At 51.0% G+C, this 18,197-nt stretch overlaps 1 protein-coding gene across 1 annotated transcript; it reads right to left on the reverse strand.

Annotated features, from left to right (window-relative positions):
• Positions 1-136: 136 nt before the first annotated feature.
• RGCC (regulator of cell cycle) lies at positions 137-18,191 on the reverse strand. Its single transcript, XM_044448294.1, has 5 exons — positions 18,131-18,191; positions 15,111-15,287; positions 3,483-3,590; positions 2,024-2,086; positions 137-1,725 (listed from the first exon to the last, which is right to left on the reverse strand). The coding sequence occupies exons 1-5, from the start codon at positions 18,168-18,170 to the stop codon at positions 1,718-1,720; spliced, it is 396 nt and encodes a 131-aa protein (XP_044304229.1). The 5' UTR covers positions 18,171-18,191; the 3' UTR covers positions 137-1,717.
• Positions 18,192-18,197: the final 6 nt, after the last annotated feature.

Genomic DNA, 18,197 nt, shown 5'->3' on the forward strand with positions numbered 1-18,197 from the left:
GCTAAATATCCACACACTTGCACATTCTTTTCAGGGATACTTGTGCAGTTTCTGCTGCAAACTTTCTACAAGAGAGACACCACAATTCAATGTAAATGTCACATGTAATAACCACAAAGGAAATCGTACCCAAAACTTCTAAGATAATTTTTTATTTTCATAGTTCTGAGGAAATTAACACTTTTCTTGGGTAGATGCTCTTATCACCACGTGTGACATTAACATAACTGAGCTCGATAAACAAAGGTCTTCAGTTTCTTGTGAACATATATAAAATCTCATTGCATAGATGTTTGCGATAAAAGCATGTTGTATGTAACAATGGTCTTGTGTTAGAGTGCAGCCACACTGTAATTCGATTATCATGTTCACATCATGTTCCTGATGTGCTTTATTTGCCCCTGAAAATCATGCTTCCTTGCACAGCCATGAGTCTGTATGTTGGCGATGCTCATAATGACTAGGTTACCCCTGTGGCATCATGCATTCCTGTATTAACAACAAGCAAGAATCCACTTTCTGTTGCTATTTTCGAACACTTTCTTCTGATGCTCCAGGATATGTGAGGAACACCACACACTGAGCCAAAACTTCTGCATTTCCCTATCGCAACGCAGTCGTTTAGGGACTGCGCACCGTTTTATCTTCTGCTGTGGTCTGCAGCATGGAAAATTAAGAAAAGTGTCAGAGCAGCTACACTGAATGAGGAGCAAAGTTTACGTTTAGATGCGTCCACAGGCACCTTTGTTTTCATCACTGTAACGTGTGCAGGGGCTTTTTTCCTCAAACCAGCTGCTAACAAGAAGGCAAACTTTACCCTTGGTTGAACAATAGCTTTATTCTAAGGGAAAGGGCTTATTTTTACCCTAAGAATGAGAGCAATCTTGGAATAAAATAGCTGGCAAGTGGAACACCTTACTGTTCTGTGAGGATGTGACCATCTGGAGTGAGCCTTGGAGATGTCTGGTCCAGAAACACTGCACAGCGACTTAATCTCAAAAGCCGTCTTCCAGAGCCACTGCTCCTCTTTTGCTGCGTCCAGTGGACCACCTGCCCGGCGGCCAAGGGCTTAATTGGCCTGACGAGGAGGAGGAATGTGTTGCTGCAGCGGTGTTGCTCTCAGCCCCTTCTGTCATATCACACAAGCATATCCACCAGCTTCGTGAGTGGGCCCTGGGGGAGGAGAGGCAAAATTGGGCAAGGCAGCCATTCTGCTAATGGATGCAAGAGGGGAAGCTTGCAAACTTGGAATATTCCGAGCAGGGAGGTAAAAATAAGCCGGATGCTCTGGAAGCGCCGGACTAGCACACGGGTGAAGAGACCCTACGGCGGCTGCTGTGAGCTTCCTGGAGCAAAGGGCTGGGCTGTCAATGCAAAACAGTTCACAGTCTGTTGAAACCAAATACGTTTTCCTTTTTTACAATTCCAGTCCAGTCTTTATTTGTTTACAAAAATATACTGTACCCCAAAGCGTTAAAGTGAACTCTATAACATTACAAATCTTTCCATAAAAGCACTTTTAAATTAATATTCAGCTCTATTTTATGAAAAAGTACAGCAGGAGCCTATCTGTTATTTTAATCTGTCTGCAAGGAAATGAAAGAACCGGCAGTCGTGACTGTTTAGAAGAACTGAGGAGAGGTTGCTGTCCCATCAGACAATGGCCCAGACTCGGCCGCTTCCTCCTGGCGACAGGGTTGGGCCAAAGGCGTCCATCTCACATGCCTGCAGAAACATCGCAGACGACAAATGTTAATGGCAGAACACAAAAGGCAACTTGTAGGGTCATTTTCCTGAACTTTAACTGAAACGATGCGGAAGAATACCCAGGTGATCCAGTGGAACTCAGAAATACCACCTTACCTGCAACACACGTGCCCAACTTGAGCTTCCATTAGTCCTACCTGTAATTCACCATACTGCCCTTCTAGGATTCATCCCTATTCGGATCTGTGAGCAGCCACTACAGGGAGGAGCACGGGGTTTCCGCCCCCCAGCCAACGAAGCAGGTGTGCCGACTTACTTGCCAAGGTCCTGTCGAGATCCGCAATAAAGTCTTCCAGTTCCTTTGTGTCTCCCAGCTTTGCTGCAAAGACAAGCGCAAGACTCAGGTGTGTACCAAGACAGCACTGACTTTGCAGTGTTTGCCTCGCCCCCAGGTGTTGATTTTCCGGGGCTTAAATATTGCCTGATAAATAATTAAGTACAGCCTCATTTGTCGCTCAAAAGTGAAAAAGCAGCTTCCTGATTTACTACTTAGGGGCCTCTAAAAAAAAAGCAAGATGTGATAAAAATTGCGGATACAGAGAGCATAAAATCTGCAGACCCTCCAAACCAGCAGGCAGATGGAGAGGAGTTGGAGAGAGGCCAACGCAGTTCCCATAGACTGCAGCAGCTCCATTTTCCAAGCCCTCCACTCTGCCCAAGCACCAGGGTGGACTGAGCTGAGAAAGATTCGCTCTTCTCTGGCCACCCACCCAGGTCTCGGATATACACGCCAGATCAACTATCTCTGATCAGCCACCATTACTAAACCATGAGCAAGGGAAATCTCATTTTGAACTGATGGGGCGCTTAAAAGCAGCACCTGAGTTCATTCATCCTTAACCGTCCTTCCCTCCCTTGCACCTGACTAGAACCCCCAGCCAATTCCAGTCTGAACATTCCCAGGCCACTGAGACCTGAATTGAACTGACCCGGCTCCATTCGCACACGTGAAAAGTATCTCTGCCACTTGGTCTTTGATAACAGCAGGTATCAGGGCTGCTGTTGGGAGCTGGGTTCCCTTTTCCTTCCTTCCTTCCTTCCTTCCTTCCTTCCTTCCTTCCTTCCTTCCTTCCTTCCTTCCGTCCTTCCTTCCTTCCTTCCTTCCTTCCTTCCTTCCTTCCTTTTATTCTTCTTCCCTCCCTCCCTCCCTCCCTCCCTCCCTCCTTTCTTTCAAACCAGACAGTTCTTTGGCAAAAGGACTTTATTTCCAATGTGCCACCAGCCAACTAACAGCCAACAGAGCCTCTGAGCAAGCATGGAGCTGTCTGTTGAACCCAGACTAGAGGCTCCTTCCAGGAACCTTCCTTCCCAGTACCTCGGGACTCCACCGCTCTGGGCGTGTCCTGCCGGAGAAGGCCTGGCCTGCTGGATTTGCGCAGGCCCTCTCGCTAGCCAGCCCTTCTCTCCCAGGGCCACGTCATGGGGTCAGGGGCCGCCTGGGCTCCTCTTGCTGCTCTCCCCTACCTCCACTTCCAACCCCCCCGCCCCAGCCCAGCTCCCAAGGTCTGCCTCCACACCTGGAGAGAGCAGGAGTCTTCTGAACACCACTGTGCATAAACCCAAGGAGGCTCGCTTTGCAGGTGGCCTGCATCACTTACCTGAGATGCCTTGGCTCTAGAGAGGACAGCCAGCACACACAAAGTGGCCCACGGCACTTCAGCATTCAGGAACCACCCTTTGAAATGTTATCCACGTGCCCTGACCTAAAATATTACCTTTCTGTGAAGCTGTTGTTGGAGTGGAAATCCCTGGAGCACACAGAGTCGGGGAATTCAGCTTTTCATCGCTAAAGCTGAAACTGTTTCTGCAGAGAGAATCAGCACCTACAAGACAGATGCGACCTGTTTAGAACATCTGGAATGATGCATCAAGTCCGCAGCTGTCGTAACCCACCCCATCTCACCTGCTCCAAAGACACAGACATGGATCTCAATACCATGTTGGTATCGCTCTGCAACTTGATTCATTGGTAGATGTAAGGCATAACTTTATAGATATGTACCTGGGATTATGGCACACAGAACTCGGTGGCACATGTCTCAAAGTATTCACGTAGGATTGTGCTGTCAATCAAGTAGAATTCATTAATATCCGTCCCTTTCAAAATAAATGAAATCTAAATGAAACAAAGACTTCTTCAAGGTCCCATGTTGTGGAGTTTTCCAAGATGAACGGCACCCGTTTTGCTAGGCAACAAAAGTGAGGGTGGGATTCTCACTTACAAGCAAGTTAAAAATGTGTTTATCGTGTGGGTGGAAATGCCTATAAACACCCAGAATGTGACCTTAGAAATTAAGCCCTGTCCTTAGGTAGGTTTCTAAACTCTCTGATTATACAGGCACACCTACAGAGTTAGCAACCTGGCGTGTTGTTTGAAAGGACAAGATCAACGCTTATGCTGCAGATGTTCAGAATGATGAAACCGGGTCTCGGAGAGCATGTGAAACTCAAGAAAGGCATGCCAGGAGGGCGAGCGCAGCTCACCGACGGCGGCAGAGCTTTCTGAAGGGCTGCCTCCACGCGCCTGGATGCTTCTCGGCTTCTCTCCTTCAGCCTTGCGCACCGTTCATCTGTTTGTTTCTCTGCCAGCTGTCTCCTCCCCCTTCGCATGTGCCGCAGTTCAGCAAGAGGGTCTTCTGTCTTGGTTTCTCCTTCTCCCAGAACGCGACAGCGAGGGCAGTGTGTGGGTGAACAACGGTCTCTCTCTGGCACGGAGCAGCTTGCAAGAGGGCATTACACACCCAGAAGGCCTCCTCTGAATGCTGGACTGGCCTACCTAACCTCGTGGGGTCCTCGAGCTTCCTTTGACCATGGAGCCCTGTGCTGTGATTTTCTTGAATGAATGCTGTCGTCATTAAGCGGAACTGGCCGTGGAGTGAGGGGGGAAGATCCACGTTCCTATGCGCTGTCAAGCCATCTCCAGCTGAGGGCAACAAAGGGATGAAGCCCCCAGGTTGTCCTGCCCTTGGCAGGCCTCCTCGCTCCCTCCTCCCTCGCCCCGGGGCAAAGCTGTGAGGTTCGTCTGTGAGCTACCTAGCGCCATAATATTGTGTTCTCTACAGTCTGGTTAAGACAGGGAAGTCCTAGGAAGAGCATCAAAGGATCTCCTTGGATAAGAAAGCATGGGAGAGCGGAGATGCCTCTGGCACATCTGTTGAGTCATACCTAGAGGAGAAGATGCTAAATACAATCAGAAAGTGAAAGCATAGTACCTGTCTTAGCCCAGCTGAAATGACACAACACAAACCATTCCACAGCAGATCTCCTGGGAAACCCTGTGCTGCCAAGTGTGTCGCCTCCACCAGTCGCAGCTCAACATTCATCCGTGGTGTTGCAAGCCATCCTGTTGGCTGCAACATGCATTGACCCCATGAATGGATGCCCACCAAAATGTCTTGTCCTCCACAGCCCTGCTCAGCTCTTGCAAATGCAAGGCAGTGCCTCCTTTGACAGAGTCCATCTGCCCAATCGCTGGTCTTCCTCGTCTTCTTCTGCCTTCAACTTTCCTCCATACCATTGCCAGAAGTCAGAGATGACTTGCCATCAACAAATACATTGAACAGAATGCCTGCAAACTTGCTTGAATCTACATCTGCTGAATAGGGTCCAGTATCCCACTGAAGCGTTTCCTTTCAAAGCCTCCTTCTTCCCTGCAGCCTGATCCTTTTGGACCTACCTGGGAATGCTGCAGCTCATGCCCGGATTATTTTGGATTCAGAAAAAAGCACAGTTGGCCCAGAAATGCAACTTTGAAACAGAAATGTGCTCCGCCATGTGAGTCTTGCTAACAGACGTGGATTAGGCTGCAACAAGTTCTAAGGAAATTATTGTCAAGCCGAGCTCTTGGCACTCAGATTCCCGAGCTGATTCAGTGTTTTACAGCCGAAGCAAAACCTACTTAATGAAGGGTTTCAAGTTGAGAAGGATGGATGCTTAGCTTGGCAAGCAAAATAATGCATGGTTAGCTCTAGTTATTTCTAGACTGGCAGTCAAATGTCAAAAGCTCTACTTAAATATAGGACAGCCTCTCAACCAGTTCGTTCCTACACAAGTCAGCACGGCGGGAGAAAGGGGAAACACGAAGAATTTCCATTCTGAAAAGGGAAGAAATAGCTGCCCAGCTAATTCTAAGCAATCCATTTATTCTAGAAGATACGCCTTAATACTTGGATTTAGAGCAGCAAATCAACTTATGCGGGCATATGGCACAAAGTTATGGTAAATGCCACAGTGCTGACACTACAGTCAGCCAAATCCATCCCTTACTCTCTGGCAGTACAGTAAGATTTCAGCTTTAGGACTTTTGGGTGGAGTTTTCCAATACTCCCAACAAGAGAAAATGGAAGCAGAGGGCAGATCCAGGCCATTGCCAGTTTCTGATGGACTGCATAGCACTAGGATACTTGCCAAAAATTTTGGACTATGTGTGCGTTGGTCTGACAGAGCAAGAGTCTGACATTAAGCTGCATTCAGCACAAATTAGAAATGAGGAAGAGTCTTGTGGGAACTTAAGGCAGCCACACCGATTTCAGTGTTAGCTTCCTTAATTTTCAGCAGAAGTGGTTTCCTCCATTCTCAGAAATGGATGCAGAGGGAAAACACGGACTTCTTTGGTCCAAATGGCAATGAAATGCAACATGGAAGAGCAAGTGACTTTTGTAATAGGGGTTTAAGGTGCCTCACTTTCTGCACGGGGAGCCCAACTTGCTGCTTATGGAGGCATCTTTCATTTTCACTGAGGGATCACATCTCGTACACAACTTTGCATTTCTCTGTTTTTCTGTATGTTCTGTTAATCAACCACAAGCTTTTCAGCAGTACAGCAGCGTCCCCTCTTTCCACAAGGCTTTCGTTCTGGTTTGTCAGGATTCAAAGCTTAATACCAGACTTTCCTCACTCAAAAACAAAACACAAAAAGGGCTAGGAGGCAAGGGAGAGACTCTGGAGGAAGCATTATTTGTTTATGCAACAAAACGATTTTGTCAATGCAGGCCAAACAATCACTTTTTGGGGGAAGAGAACCAAAAAGGCCTGGAACGTATGCATTTATGGTGGAAGTAACCACCCATCTGCAACTGGAGTTCCTCCATTTTCTTCCGCATGGATAGAAAATCAATTGATCCCTTCCCTCCCATATTGCTGCTGGAATCTAACTGCTCCCCAACTGCATTTTCCAAAGAAAAGGCCAAGAATCCAGACATGGAATGACGACTCTGGACTGCAGGACTCTCCTTTGCCATGTCCTCTCAGCTTTCCCCTCTCCGGTCCTCAGCAGCAAATATACAGGCCCGGGGAGAGGACAGTGTTCCTCTCGACTGCTGTCACTTCTGCACCAGGAAAGCCCAAAATAAAGCTTCGAACCAAGCCAGGAAGCACCTTCTCCAGAGAATGAGCACCTGAGCCCCTCAGCATTGTTCTCTGCCACTCAGCTTCCCGAAACAATTGCATCTGTTATTTCACTCACTGGCTGAACAAAGGGAAAGGCAGTCGTTTCACACAAAGCCACTGGCCAGAGCGGTCCCCTTCCACAAGGGCTAGGACCGTTCTCTCTTTCGTGAAAGCACTGCGCCTGGGCAGAGTACAGCAGAACCCTCCCTGTCCACAAAAATTCCTGATGGGGTCCTGCGTGGAGCAGGGACTTGGCTGGACTGGCCCCTTGCAACTCCACTCTGCCATGATTCAAAGCCGTTGTCTCATGCGCGGCCCGCTCCACATCCAGCATAGCGCTCATGGGAGCCAGTGTGCCCCAAAGACAGCTCTCCGGGCACCCACCAGACCTGCTGCCTATTGCATCGTTTCTGCATTCTTCGCTAAGTTTTTAAAATGTTACCACTTTAATTGAGAGGCTGACAGACTGGGAAGGGAAGTTTTGCCCCCTCCGGCACCATTTCATTTGGGTTTAAAAAAGGGCTTTGAAGCTCAGACGCCGATTCTGCCTTGTAGTTACTTCTGGAGGAAGTTGCTGTTCTTTGGTTTTCATTCTGTGACTGAACACAACGATCGCTTGTTTTGTGAATGCCCGGAAGGCGAGAGCGGTCGTGACATCCTTCCAAAATTCTCAAAATGCTCCCCGACCCAACGAGGCTGGGTACCCGATGCTCAGCAGCATTTTCAAATAGCTGAATCTGACTCACATAATGTCTACTCGGAGGGAATCGAGTAGGTCCCATTTCAGTGCTTCCATGCTGAAGTCTCCACTGGAAAGGTCTTCACTGGCGCCGAAGAGTGCCAAAACATTCCCCGAGAATGCAAGTCCACTTTGCACCTTTTAAAAAACACAGTGGGTGGACCACGGGGATTGTTGTCTTTTAATGTAAATTGTGCTTTTTAAAGCTCTATTTTTAATCTGCCCCATAGCAATTGACCTCTTGGTGGATTACAGACCATTGGAAGAATAAAATACCAGTATGAATAATTAAAAGTATAAAAACTAGTTAAAAGAATAGTTAAAAGAACAAAGTCACAATGGAAAGCAGCTCGCCTTGAGTAATTTTATCCATGATCAAAAAGCAAAACTGAGCCTTGACTTTCTCTGCTTCTCATCTACAAACACAGAATAAATCAGTCCCAGTTTTTAACCTGTTCTTGGGCCTTTCTGAGGAACAGATATTTAGAAGAACACATAATTTTGTGCTCATCTTAGAAAGCTGGCTCCAAAATTATAGGTTGTGATCTTTATGCGCCCTTGTTAGAGAAAAGGCTACACGGAATGCCGCAGGGATTTCTGGGTGATTTCTGAGAGCCTGGAGTTACCTATACTTTGCTGTATTTCATTGTATCTCAAAACAGGTCCCTTCCAGCATTCAAAACCTATGAGGAGCTGATATAATTTTAAACTATTTAATTGCAAGGAAGCGACATTCTACTCTATGTGCTTAAATGTCTTATTTTGAAATTTATTGTCTAGACCAGCACACGATTTTCCCTTTGTTTATAATATTTCTCAGTTACCTTTCCAAGATAGCACTGATACCCAGATTGCATCCAAACCCCCACAGCAAAAACCTCAGACTAAAACAGTGAGCGGCTGTGCAATATCCATACAGATCCAATACCTCCAGGAAACACGCTGGTAAATTAAACTGTTACACCTGATATGCAAAACTTAAGACGATAAATCTGATATCATGAAGGAAAGAACCCCAGAAAGTGGATGAAAGGGCTACTGAGCGATCCGAGACCTACATTTGTTCCAATGATCTCTACTAAAGATCACAGAAGGACACCAAAGGAGACACAACCTGGCCTGAACGCCAATGCACAAAGATTCAGAAAAATTATTTCAAGAAGCCAAGGAACCACTTCGGCACCCCTTACATGATTACGGGGCCTAATACAACGAGATGGATCTGAAATTGCTCAGACGGCAAGGTTTAGTGCAGCCTAAAAAACAGCAGCATGCATGACAGCTACCATTTCCCTTGCAAAAGATGAATTAAAAACAATCTGCAGTCAAGAAAAGCTGGATGGATTCCAAGAATCTTGGTCCACGCCACCAGGTGAAACTGGAAAACGATCCCAAAATTCAGGACGAGCAAGGGGCGCTTAATTCATGACAGCATCCAACCTGGAACAGATGCAAGCAATCCGATCAGATAAATGTCTCGAATTTGCCACGGTTAACTTCCAGGCGCTCCAAGGCAAGGCGCTCAAGGCAACCTCCTTGCATGGTTTGCCGTGGTTTCATGCCGCGGAGGCATAACCCATCCTGACCCTGCGTCATCGCAAGCGGCATGGAGTGCCTTTGATCGGCTTGGGCTGATATGCCGACCACATTTTTATCTGGACAGAGAAAGCCCGGCTATCGTTATCCAAGCTCTGATAAACAGCCATCTGTGCTGGACTCCCTCTGAAAACAGTTAAAATCTCAGCTCATTCAAAACAGGACAGTAAGAGTCCCAACACAGGCCGGCCAAGATGCTGGTGCTGGTCCATGTCCAAAGTGCTAGAACATGTCCAGGATATTTGAAGGACCCCAAATCCTGATCACTGGCAACTGGACGGCCAGGTGGGAGAACCGCCTCGGCCCCACGAGTGTCAGTCCAGTACTGAAAAGCCTGAAAAACATGCTTGACTGGGTCCTGCAGAAGCTGCAAAGGGCTAGCCTGCTCCTGAGACTGGGGGAAATTCACGTGGAGACCTGGAGGACAGCCTGAGTCACGTTTAGCAAGGGCCCTGGAGTGCGTGATCCAGACCCCTGACCTTTGCGCAAGACAAGTGGACTCTGCCTCTCTGTTAACTAAAGGCTGCAAAGTGAGCTTGCGCTGGAAAACTATTGTGCCGTTGAGCTTCCCGTAAGCTCAGAGGAGGCATGGCAAAGGCTGCTGGATCCAGGTCTCACAGCTGTGGATAAGAATAGAGGAGCTTCACACGGAGACACGAGGACTGTCGTTCCGGAAACTGTGCGTAGCAGCTTGTGAGTGCCACCAAAATGGAACGGTTCAGGGAATCGCAGCAGCAGCAGCAGCAGCAAGAGTGCTTGAGATGACTCAGCCAGGTGTGAGCAAGATGAGCCAGCAGGAAGGGGCCAGCCCGATAAGAGGGGAGATACGGTGCTCGCTAGGTAAGATACCCAGGCGAAGGAGTTGCCCCTTATCCTCCGTTTACCCAAATGACATGAGCCGGTGGTGCTGACTGTCCCAGGTGGGGGCCGGAGGGATCTGGGTTCCAGTCCTCACTTGGCTGTGAAGGTCCCACAGACTCTCAGCCCAGCCTACCTCGCAGGGCTGTTGTTCTGAGGCTAGATGGAGCCATCTTGGCTTCTTCAAAAGAGGAGAAAAGGCAGGATCAAAATCCAATATAACATCACTGAAGCAGTAATAAAGCTGTTGCAAGGATAAAATGCCGGAGAGCCGATAAACCCATGCACTTTGTCCCGTGCCCCTCGGCAGAAGGAATAAAAACATCACACATAAAATAAATGACATCATTAGCTAAAATACCGGTTCTTGCTCTACGTAGAATTGCCCTACAGGGCTTGAGCCGAAACTGACATTTGACTCTCACAAGGTAAAGCACTGAGATGTGCTTGTTTCACACAGACAGCTATTTCTCATGTAGGCAAACTAGTAAATACCAGCTGAAAATAGCAGTGCCCAGTTACAGTGATGAGCAGTGAAACGCTACTGGGAACCAGCGGCTGTGGCACTGAAGCAGGAGGCAACCGGGGGTCACACTGCTCTCTGCTTTGTGTCGCACTTTGCTCCCAAGAGCCGATCTGTGGGGGCTGCTAGCAGAAGCAGTCAGAGACGCCCACGTACTGACATTGTGGTCAAACCGACACCGGTCTGGTTTGGCCTCTGCAGCCAAAGGGGCAAACACAGGCGATCAGGACCAGTTGTCCACTCACCGTTCCTAAGGATTACGGCACAATCTTGGTGCCTTTCTCCTCCACAATGAGAAAGACTGGAAGAGCACTGGGCTGGCACAGAGGGAGGCGAACGCAGAGAGAGAAAGAGAGGTGCCAAAGTGGATGGGAGTTTGCAGGAGGCCACGGGAAAGTATTTGCAAGGAGGCAAACTGCTCCTTCCAATAAAAGTTGTTTGCAGGCAAAACAGCGTCCAGTATGTTTTTAATGCTGCGATGGTGCTTTTCAAATGCGCCCCCTCATGGCCCGGCTTCTCCCACACTGACATTTTGCATGAGTGTTGCCAAGGAAACCGTGAGGTCATGAATTTGGCATCAGAAGTGTACAGAAGGGATAAGAGGAGAGATCTGGATTCCAAGCGGGGAAGCCTGTGTTTGAACAGGAGTCTCTTTGCCCTGCTGCAAAAGCACCACGGAGCGCTCTATCCGTGCACGAGGGCGAGTGGGCACGTTGCGGGATCTGCGCTTCTTCTCGGAAGAAAGGCCTCTTGGATGTTGCAGCCAAAGGCCATCACCCGGAAGCGCACTTTGCCGTTCGCCTGTAATGCCATCTCAGAGAGCGAGCGGGGAGGGGGCTACGGTGGTGTGGAATGGGCACGCAGCAAATGGGGCCAAGCATCCTCTTCAAATCTGACGGGGGTGGAAGCTCTCAAGGCACAGCTGCCCTCCGAATTCACTCCCGACAGTTCTGCCCGCTCCTCAAGAGCCCAGCGCCATATTCAGCTGTCTCATCCTCCCAACTCACAGGTGCGGATTTCGTCTGGACCGGCCCAGCGGCTCTGTGCTTCCCCAGGGCCCGAGTGCATCACACTCGGCTGCACGGCAATGACGCAAGTGACACTATAGAAATCGGAGCAGACACGTCCGTGTTTGTTCCACCGCTGTGCCTGCTTTCCTCCAGGGAGGCCAAGTGGATCCATACGGCCCTCTTCCACTCCACTGCACATTCAAACCACCTGGAAGGAAGCTTGAAGAAGAGCCATGGATGACCCAAAGTAACCCTGGTGGTTGTGTGGCTGAGTGGAGACGAGAATCCAAGTCTCCAGGGCACCAAGCCAACCGTCTTAAAAACGACACCGCACTGGCTTTCCCCATACACGGACAAATAGCTCCACATATTTCACATCCATGACTGCAATCTGCAGCATTTAGTCTGTCCCTGTTTCAGGTTAGGTACAACCTAATTTTTGTTTTGTTCTGAAATTTTGTTCCTCCGGCAAACAATGTGCTTAATGCAAGCAGGATGGAATGGGTTAGAAACGGCCCTTTTCTGAGCAGGAGCTTCAAGAGAATGACGCACAGGCCCAACTCCTTCTCCAGAATGCCTGAAGGACTCTAAAACCGCTTCGCATGGCAAGGACTAGGAGCTTATTTTAATCTGCCGCATTCTGTGTTATGTCATTATGCCATGCTCCATGCCAAAAAGAAAAGAGAGAGAGATTGAAAGGAAGCACAACATAACAAAACAAAGAAAAACGTTTAGCAGATGAATATACTTCTTTTCGACACTGACAGAATGGGCAGAGCAAGGGCTGCGTGTCTGGGTCAGACAACCAGCCCCACTGGAGTCAGGGCTGGCAACTTCTGCGCCTTCCCCCAGGGCGGTTTGGCATAGATGCCCCTGGGGCGGCAGGAGAGTCAGGCGGCTGATATCTCCTGAGCTGCCCCTCCTTGCCTCATCCTGCGGGGGGGGGGGTGAAGGTAGGGCTCCCCCGTGGAGGTCAGTCTGACACCTCCTTGGAACAGGGGGACATTACCTTTGCACCCCTCCCTCCTTCCTCACGCAGGGAGACCAAGACGGCATCCAAGGCTCCCCTTTCCATTCGGTCACCACGAAGCAACCCTGTGAGGAAGGCTGGGCCTTGGGAGAGTCCGGGGGCCACTGGGGCTGTGCTCTCCCCAGCCACAGCCAAGTTCCCCTAACCCCGGCTCATGCCTCCATCCTACTACTGGTTTATTTTTTGGACCTTTTTTATCCCGTCCTTCACAAGGTCTCAGGTTGGTCCATCTTACTATGATTTATTTAAGGCTTTTAATTCCACCCTCCACAATATCTCCGGGCGGTGATGGATGCACACCTCAGCTTTCCCAGGACGCTCTGGAACTCCCTGGAGAAGCACAGCTGCTCCCCAGTGGGAACGGAACACTGCGGGGAGCTCTTCCTACTGAACTTTATTTATGTATTAGATGTATATCCTGCTTTTTCTCAACCCGGATGCAAAGTGGCTTACATCATTCTCCAGGGTGAGGATTTCACCCTGAAGGGCACAAGCAACAGGGAGAATGTTTAGAGCACCTGCTGCTTTGCCACCTGGCTACACCATCATTACACGTGTCCGCTGAGAGGCAGCTTACCTGAGCTCAGCAGGGCCTCCTTCCAGGGAAGCGCGCGCCGGATTGCAGGCCAAGAGTGGCGTCAGCATCCCGCCGGCTGCAGGAGGGCGGGAGCTGCAGACTCCATCGGAATCTCTCTGCAACGCCTGGCACGAGGGACTGGCCCCCAAAAGAGGGAGCGTGTGATGCTCGACAGACCCAGCTGTCAGAGACCGTCACAGCTGCTCCGGGACCAGATCACCGGCAGGTGGAAGTGACGCAAGAGCAACCACGACAGAGGCTGCCACATGGAAAGTATGGGCAGCGACGTCTCCACAAAGCCCTGCTTCTGCTTCTGATGAGCCAGGTAAAAATAGCTCTGAGACGCTGCCCTCCAGCGCAAACAGGCACAAACCCTCACAGACGTTTCAGAGCAGATCCTTGGAGCAACTTGGCCCGCAACTGACAGCGCTCAGGTGGAAATGCCTGCTCTGGCCCCGGCTGCCGCAGGAGAGCGCATGCATCCGACACAAGATGTTAACAGTCTTGGATCAAAGGAGAGGAGACAGAAGGGGAGAGCCAAGCTTGCAGCGCGATGCAAAACAAGTGGCAGGCTGCGACTTGGGTGCCCCCACAGTTTGGGGAGGAGGCGAAGGACCGGCACACACGGCAGCCAAGCCCTCGCAGGGCTGGAGCAAGTGTGAAGGGAGAGGAAGCGATGCCTGCCCTGAGCCCATGTATTGGGCGCAGGCAGGAAGCATTCCGTGCGTGAACACGTAGAAGTAACTCTGCCCCTTGAAACAGGAGGTGCTCTTCAGGCTAAGCCAGGCTGTAGGTCTGAGAATCGCAGTTCACCCTCAAAACGACATCTGATGGCCCTTCTCTGGGCAGCTGGAGCGTTATTATCCATTGACAACACGCATCCACATGATGGGGCTCTCGCTGTCAAAGCTTTTCTCCCAAGCAGCCGCCCGTGTCCAGAGCCTAGAGACAAAGCACTGCTCTGAACTGAACGGTGGGCAGATGGGAGGACAAAGGATTGTAGCAACAGACTTGGGAGCTGAAACCGGGAAATGCGTTCCTTTAAAGGGTGCCAGGGAGCACAGAGTGGGAGGGTGAACTCGGAGGCTCTCGCCAAGTCCACACGGTCCCACCTCCAGAAGCGGCTGCAGGTTTGGAGGCCCCTGAGGTGAAACTGCTGCCTCCAAGGTGTCCCTCCCCACTGTCCTTCTCCATCACCGGCTGTGGGGCTCCTCCTGTTTCTAATCCTTGCTCCCTCTTGCGTCCTGGGCAAGCAGGGAACCCATAGGCATCCGCCGTGCCTCCCCCTCACCACCACCACACTCTGGGTGGGCCTGAGTGAAAGGCAAGTGAATGAGCAGGAGGAAGAGCGACCTCCAGGGGGCCGCCACTGGCGAGTCCCTGCTGGGTTGACTGGGCCCAGCCTTGCCGATACTGGCCTGCTGGTACCCAAGCACAATTGGCAGGAGACGCAAGGAAGCGGCCCGCGCAGGCTTCCTCCGACAGCATCACCTGGAAGCCACCGAACCTCACCGTGGGGGTGGGGGCATTTGTTGCGGGGAATTTAATCCCATCTTCCCTCGCTGTGTCAGTATCGCAGCTCTGAAATCAAGAGAGAATGACCCGGAGGCCCACTTTCTCACTCTCTGAGTCGCTGATGGCGCTGCAGTCACTGGCGCTGGCGCTGCTCCGCCGCTTCATCCGCTCCAGGTGCTCCTCGTACTGGAAGTGGCGCTCGTTCGTGGCGGAGGAGAAGTCCTCGATCACGGCGTCAAACTCGCACAGCACCTCCGCCAGCTCTCCGCCATCCTCCAGCAGATCTGCACCGGAAAGAGGAGAGAGAAACCCGCATCAGCTCTCCCACCCGGTCCCCCCACGGAGGGGCACAGTGTTGCTCAGGACCATTCAGCTGGGCCTCCTAAGGTCCCACCCCACCCACTGCAGGGTGGAGAGGAAGACCAGCCCCCCTGCCCCCCAGCTGCATACATGCACTGGCCTCTTAACCGAGAGTTTCTGTCTCCAGCTGCGCAAAGAGGCAGGCGGGCAGGCAGCTAGTGCCATGCGTGAAAACAGGATTTCTTTTAGTCTCTGTGTCCCTCTCTGTGCTCTTACACTCTGTGCTTTTCTACACGTGTAGAAAATGGGAAGATTAAGCATCACTTGTATATTTTCTGGAAAAACTTCAGTGCTGGTCTCCAATCTTGCTTTCTTTCTTGTAAAGAGAACGGGTGGCAGCAAAACAGCTCCCGGCTTCCTTGGGTCAAACCTCTTGCTTGAATCCTTTCTGATCTGGCTGTGAGGTTCGAGATAATAACCTGATCTCCTCGGCAGGACTGGAAAGGGCCATTTTGCAGTGCTTCCAGTTCTCCTTGGTGGAACATTGCCGGAGGATGGTTTTCGGGGCTCTGCCACTCTTGCTTTGTAGCACCACATCAAGCCAAAGGAGCAGATCATCCAGGAATGGATGGCTGGGTCTTCGCGGTACGTTGAGGCCATCCAGCAATGCCTCTCTTCTGCCAAAGGTGCTGTGAAAGTTCTGCATGTTGGTTGTCGGCTGAAGATTATGGCATGGAGCCTCAAGGTGCTTCTGGGCCCACCTTGCTCCTTGGAGGCGCAAGTGGTGACTGATGCCTGGAGGACCCTTGCGAAGGCTTGGCTGGATTGCCTGGCACATCCCTTCCTGGGCAAAATGGTGCTGGTCACACTGGCACAGGCCACAGTCCGTTCTCACCACGCTACAAGGAGGTCTCCTGGAGAAGGAGTCCGGAGACTGCCGCTTGAGGACAAGGCTGAAGGATGGCCTTTCGGGGTGCCCATAGAGACTCCTCATAGCATAGCCCTTGTTTTCATCAGTTGTGCTTCAGGACGCAATTTAGGGTGCTGATCAAGCCCGAAATGAATGTACACATTAGCCTGAAGTCCAGAACCTTCCTGTGAGAGCCTGCTGCCTCCTTCATCACGGGCAGAGGAGGCTTGTGCTGGCTGGAAAGAGCATGGAACAGGTCGCCTTTTGCCACAGGACCTTGGCTGTGGAACTCTTTCCCTAAAGGAAGGTGGATGAGCCCCATTCGTTGTTTGCTGTTCAGACGGCAGCAAAGGCATCCCTGTTCTTCTTAGAATGTGAAGAACTATAACTAGGAGATGCCATTCTTGGTGTGTGCGTGCGTGTGTGGGTTTTTGGTTATATGTTTTTGTTCTGTAGTTTAAAATTTGTTAAATGTTTTTAGCATAAAGCCAAAAGCTGCTCTATGCATAGTTTAATGCATAAATAATAAAGTTGCCCTGGCCCTTGAAAGAAAGAAAGAAAGAAAGAAAGAAAGAAAGAAAGAAAGAAAGAAAGAAAGAAAGCAAGCAAGCAAGCAGACAGACAGACAGACAGAGCTGCTGACACATGTTCCAGTCCTTCCGAACCGCTCACCAGGCTGAACGCGAAGCGAAGCAAGTAAGGCGGTGAGGTCAAAGTTGGCATGATGCGAAAAGCCACAAAGAGGAGGAGCAGAAAATGTCTGGAGAAGCAACCGCTGCAAATTCTAGAAATCCAACCCATCTGACCGACACGTAATGCTCATTTCATGATTTGGTGCTCTTGCCTTAAAACAATTACAAGGCAAACATTGGTGGCTTCTTTTTAATAAAAGCCACCTGTAATCATTAATAATCCCCTGAAGGTGTAGCTAAATAGGGAAAACTTTTTGAATCCCTTTACCGCACTTAACTGCCACATCTGGACCCACACCAAGAAAGATTTGGGTTATCAACCACATGTTTTAATAATGTGAGGTGCAACATGGAAAAAAGGCTGTGAATCCAGGTAGGGAATAATCCACAAATGCGCCGTGGCAGCCACAAGTCTCTCCGCATTTCAGAGGTGAAAACAGACACACGTGTAGGTTTTGAACATGCCAGTTCTGACCCCTAATTCAGTCCCAAGCGCTTTTGCTACTCTGCAACAGCCCCTCCGTGAAGCTTTCTGGAAGAGCGCTGAGCTGATCTTAGCGTTTCCTTTGCAAGCAAGCAGCAACAAAGTTCAAAGCCCTTCACGGAATGATCTGCCTCACCCAGACACGCATCTCGTGCATCCATGCGGGAGATGCGTGTCTCCCCCATTTCCCCGGGTGGCGGGAGGGGCTGAACCTCGAAAGCAACCGGGGAGAGCCACGCCGGCAAGATTTTTGCTTCCGATGCACTCCCCAAATCTCCGGAATGCAGCCTAGACACCAGGGCTGGTTGAGCATCCCACGGTGAGCCACCTCAAATGGTCCTAGTCGGGTAGGCACCGCCCTGCCTCGGGCCGGGGGGCTCCTGGCTGGCCCGCCAGACCCTTCCCCTCCCTTCCCTGCGGAGCCCGTTTTCTGCGCGCGGGGAGGAGGAGGAGAAGCAGTCGTGGGAACGCGCCGGAGCGGGCACTTCTCGGGGGGTACGCACTCCCGGCGCAAGTGAGCCCCCGGGGGGCGGGAGGGGGGCTTTCCGGACCCCCCCCCAGGAACGGGTCCCCTGCCCAGCTGCCCCCCAAATTTGCCCCGTGCGCGCGCCGCAGCGAGCGGCTCGGGCTCCGGCCCCCTGCGCGGAGCGCGGCAGAGCGCGCGCCACCCAGCGCCCCTCCCCGCTCAGTGCGCGGCGCAGACCCGCGATCCTAAGGCGGGCTGGGGCGCCCCGGACTCACCTGGCCCGCCGGCTGAGCGCTGCGCCTGGCCCGGCTGCATGGCGCCGGAGCGCAAGAGGAGCGCTGC

Source organism: Varanus komodoensis, unplaced genomic scaffold (genome assembly GCF_004798865.1).
Source record: "Varanus komodoensis strain SLA01 unplaced genomic scaffold, ASM479886v1 scaffold54, whole genome shotgun sequence".
Classification (NCBI taxonomy): domain Eukaryota; kingdom Metazoa; phylum Chordata; class Lepidosauria; order Squamata; family Varanidae; genus Varanus; species Varanus komodoensis.

Coding starts and splice junctions, on each gene's coding strand:
- RGCC (XM_044448294.1), bottom strand. CDS start 18,170: ATGCAGCCGGGCCAGGCGCAGCGCTCAGCCGGCGGGCCAG. Junction 15,288..18,130: donor GCGCTCAGCCGGCGGGCCAG/GTGAGTCCGGGG, acceptor TTTCCGGTGCAG/ATCTGCTGGAGGATGGCGGA. Junction 3,591..15,110: donor CGCCATCAGCGACTCAGAGA/GTGAGAAAGTGG, acceptor TCTGTCTTGTAG/GTGCTGATTCTCTCTGCAGA.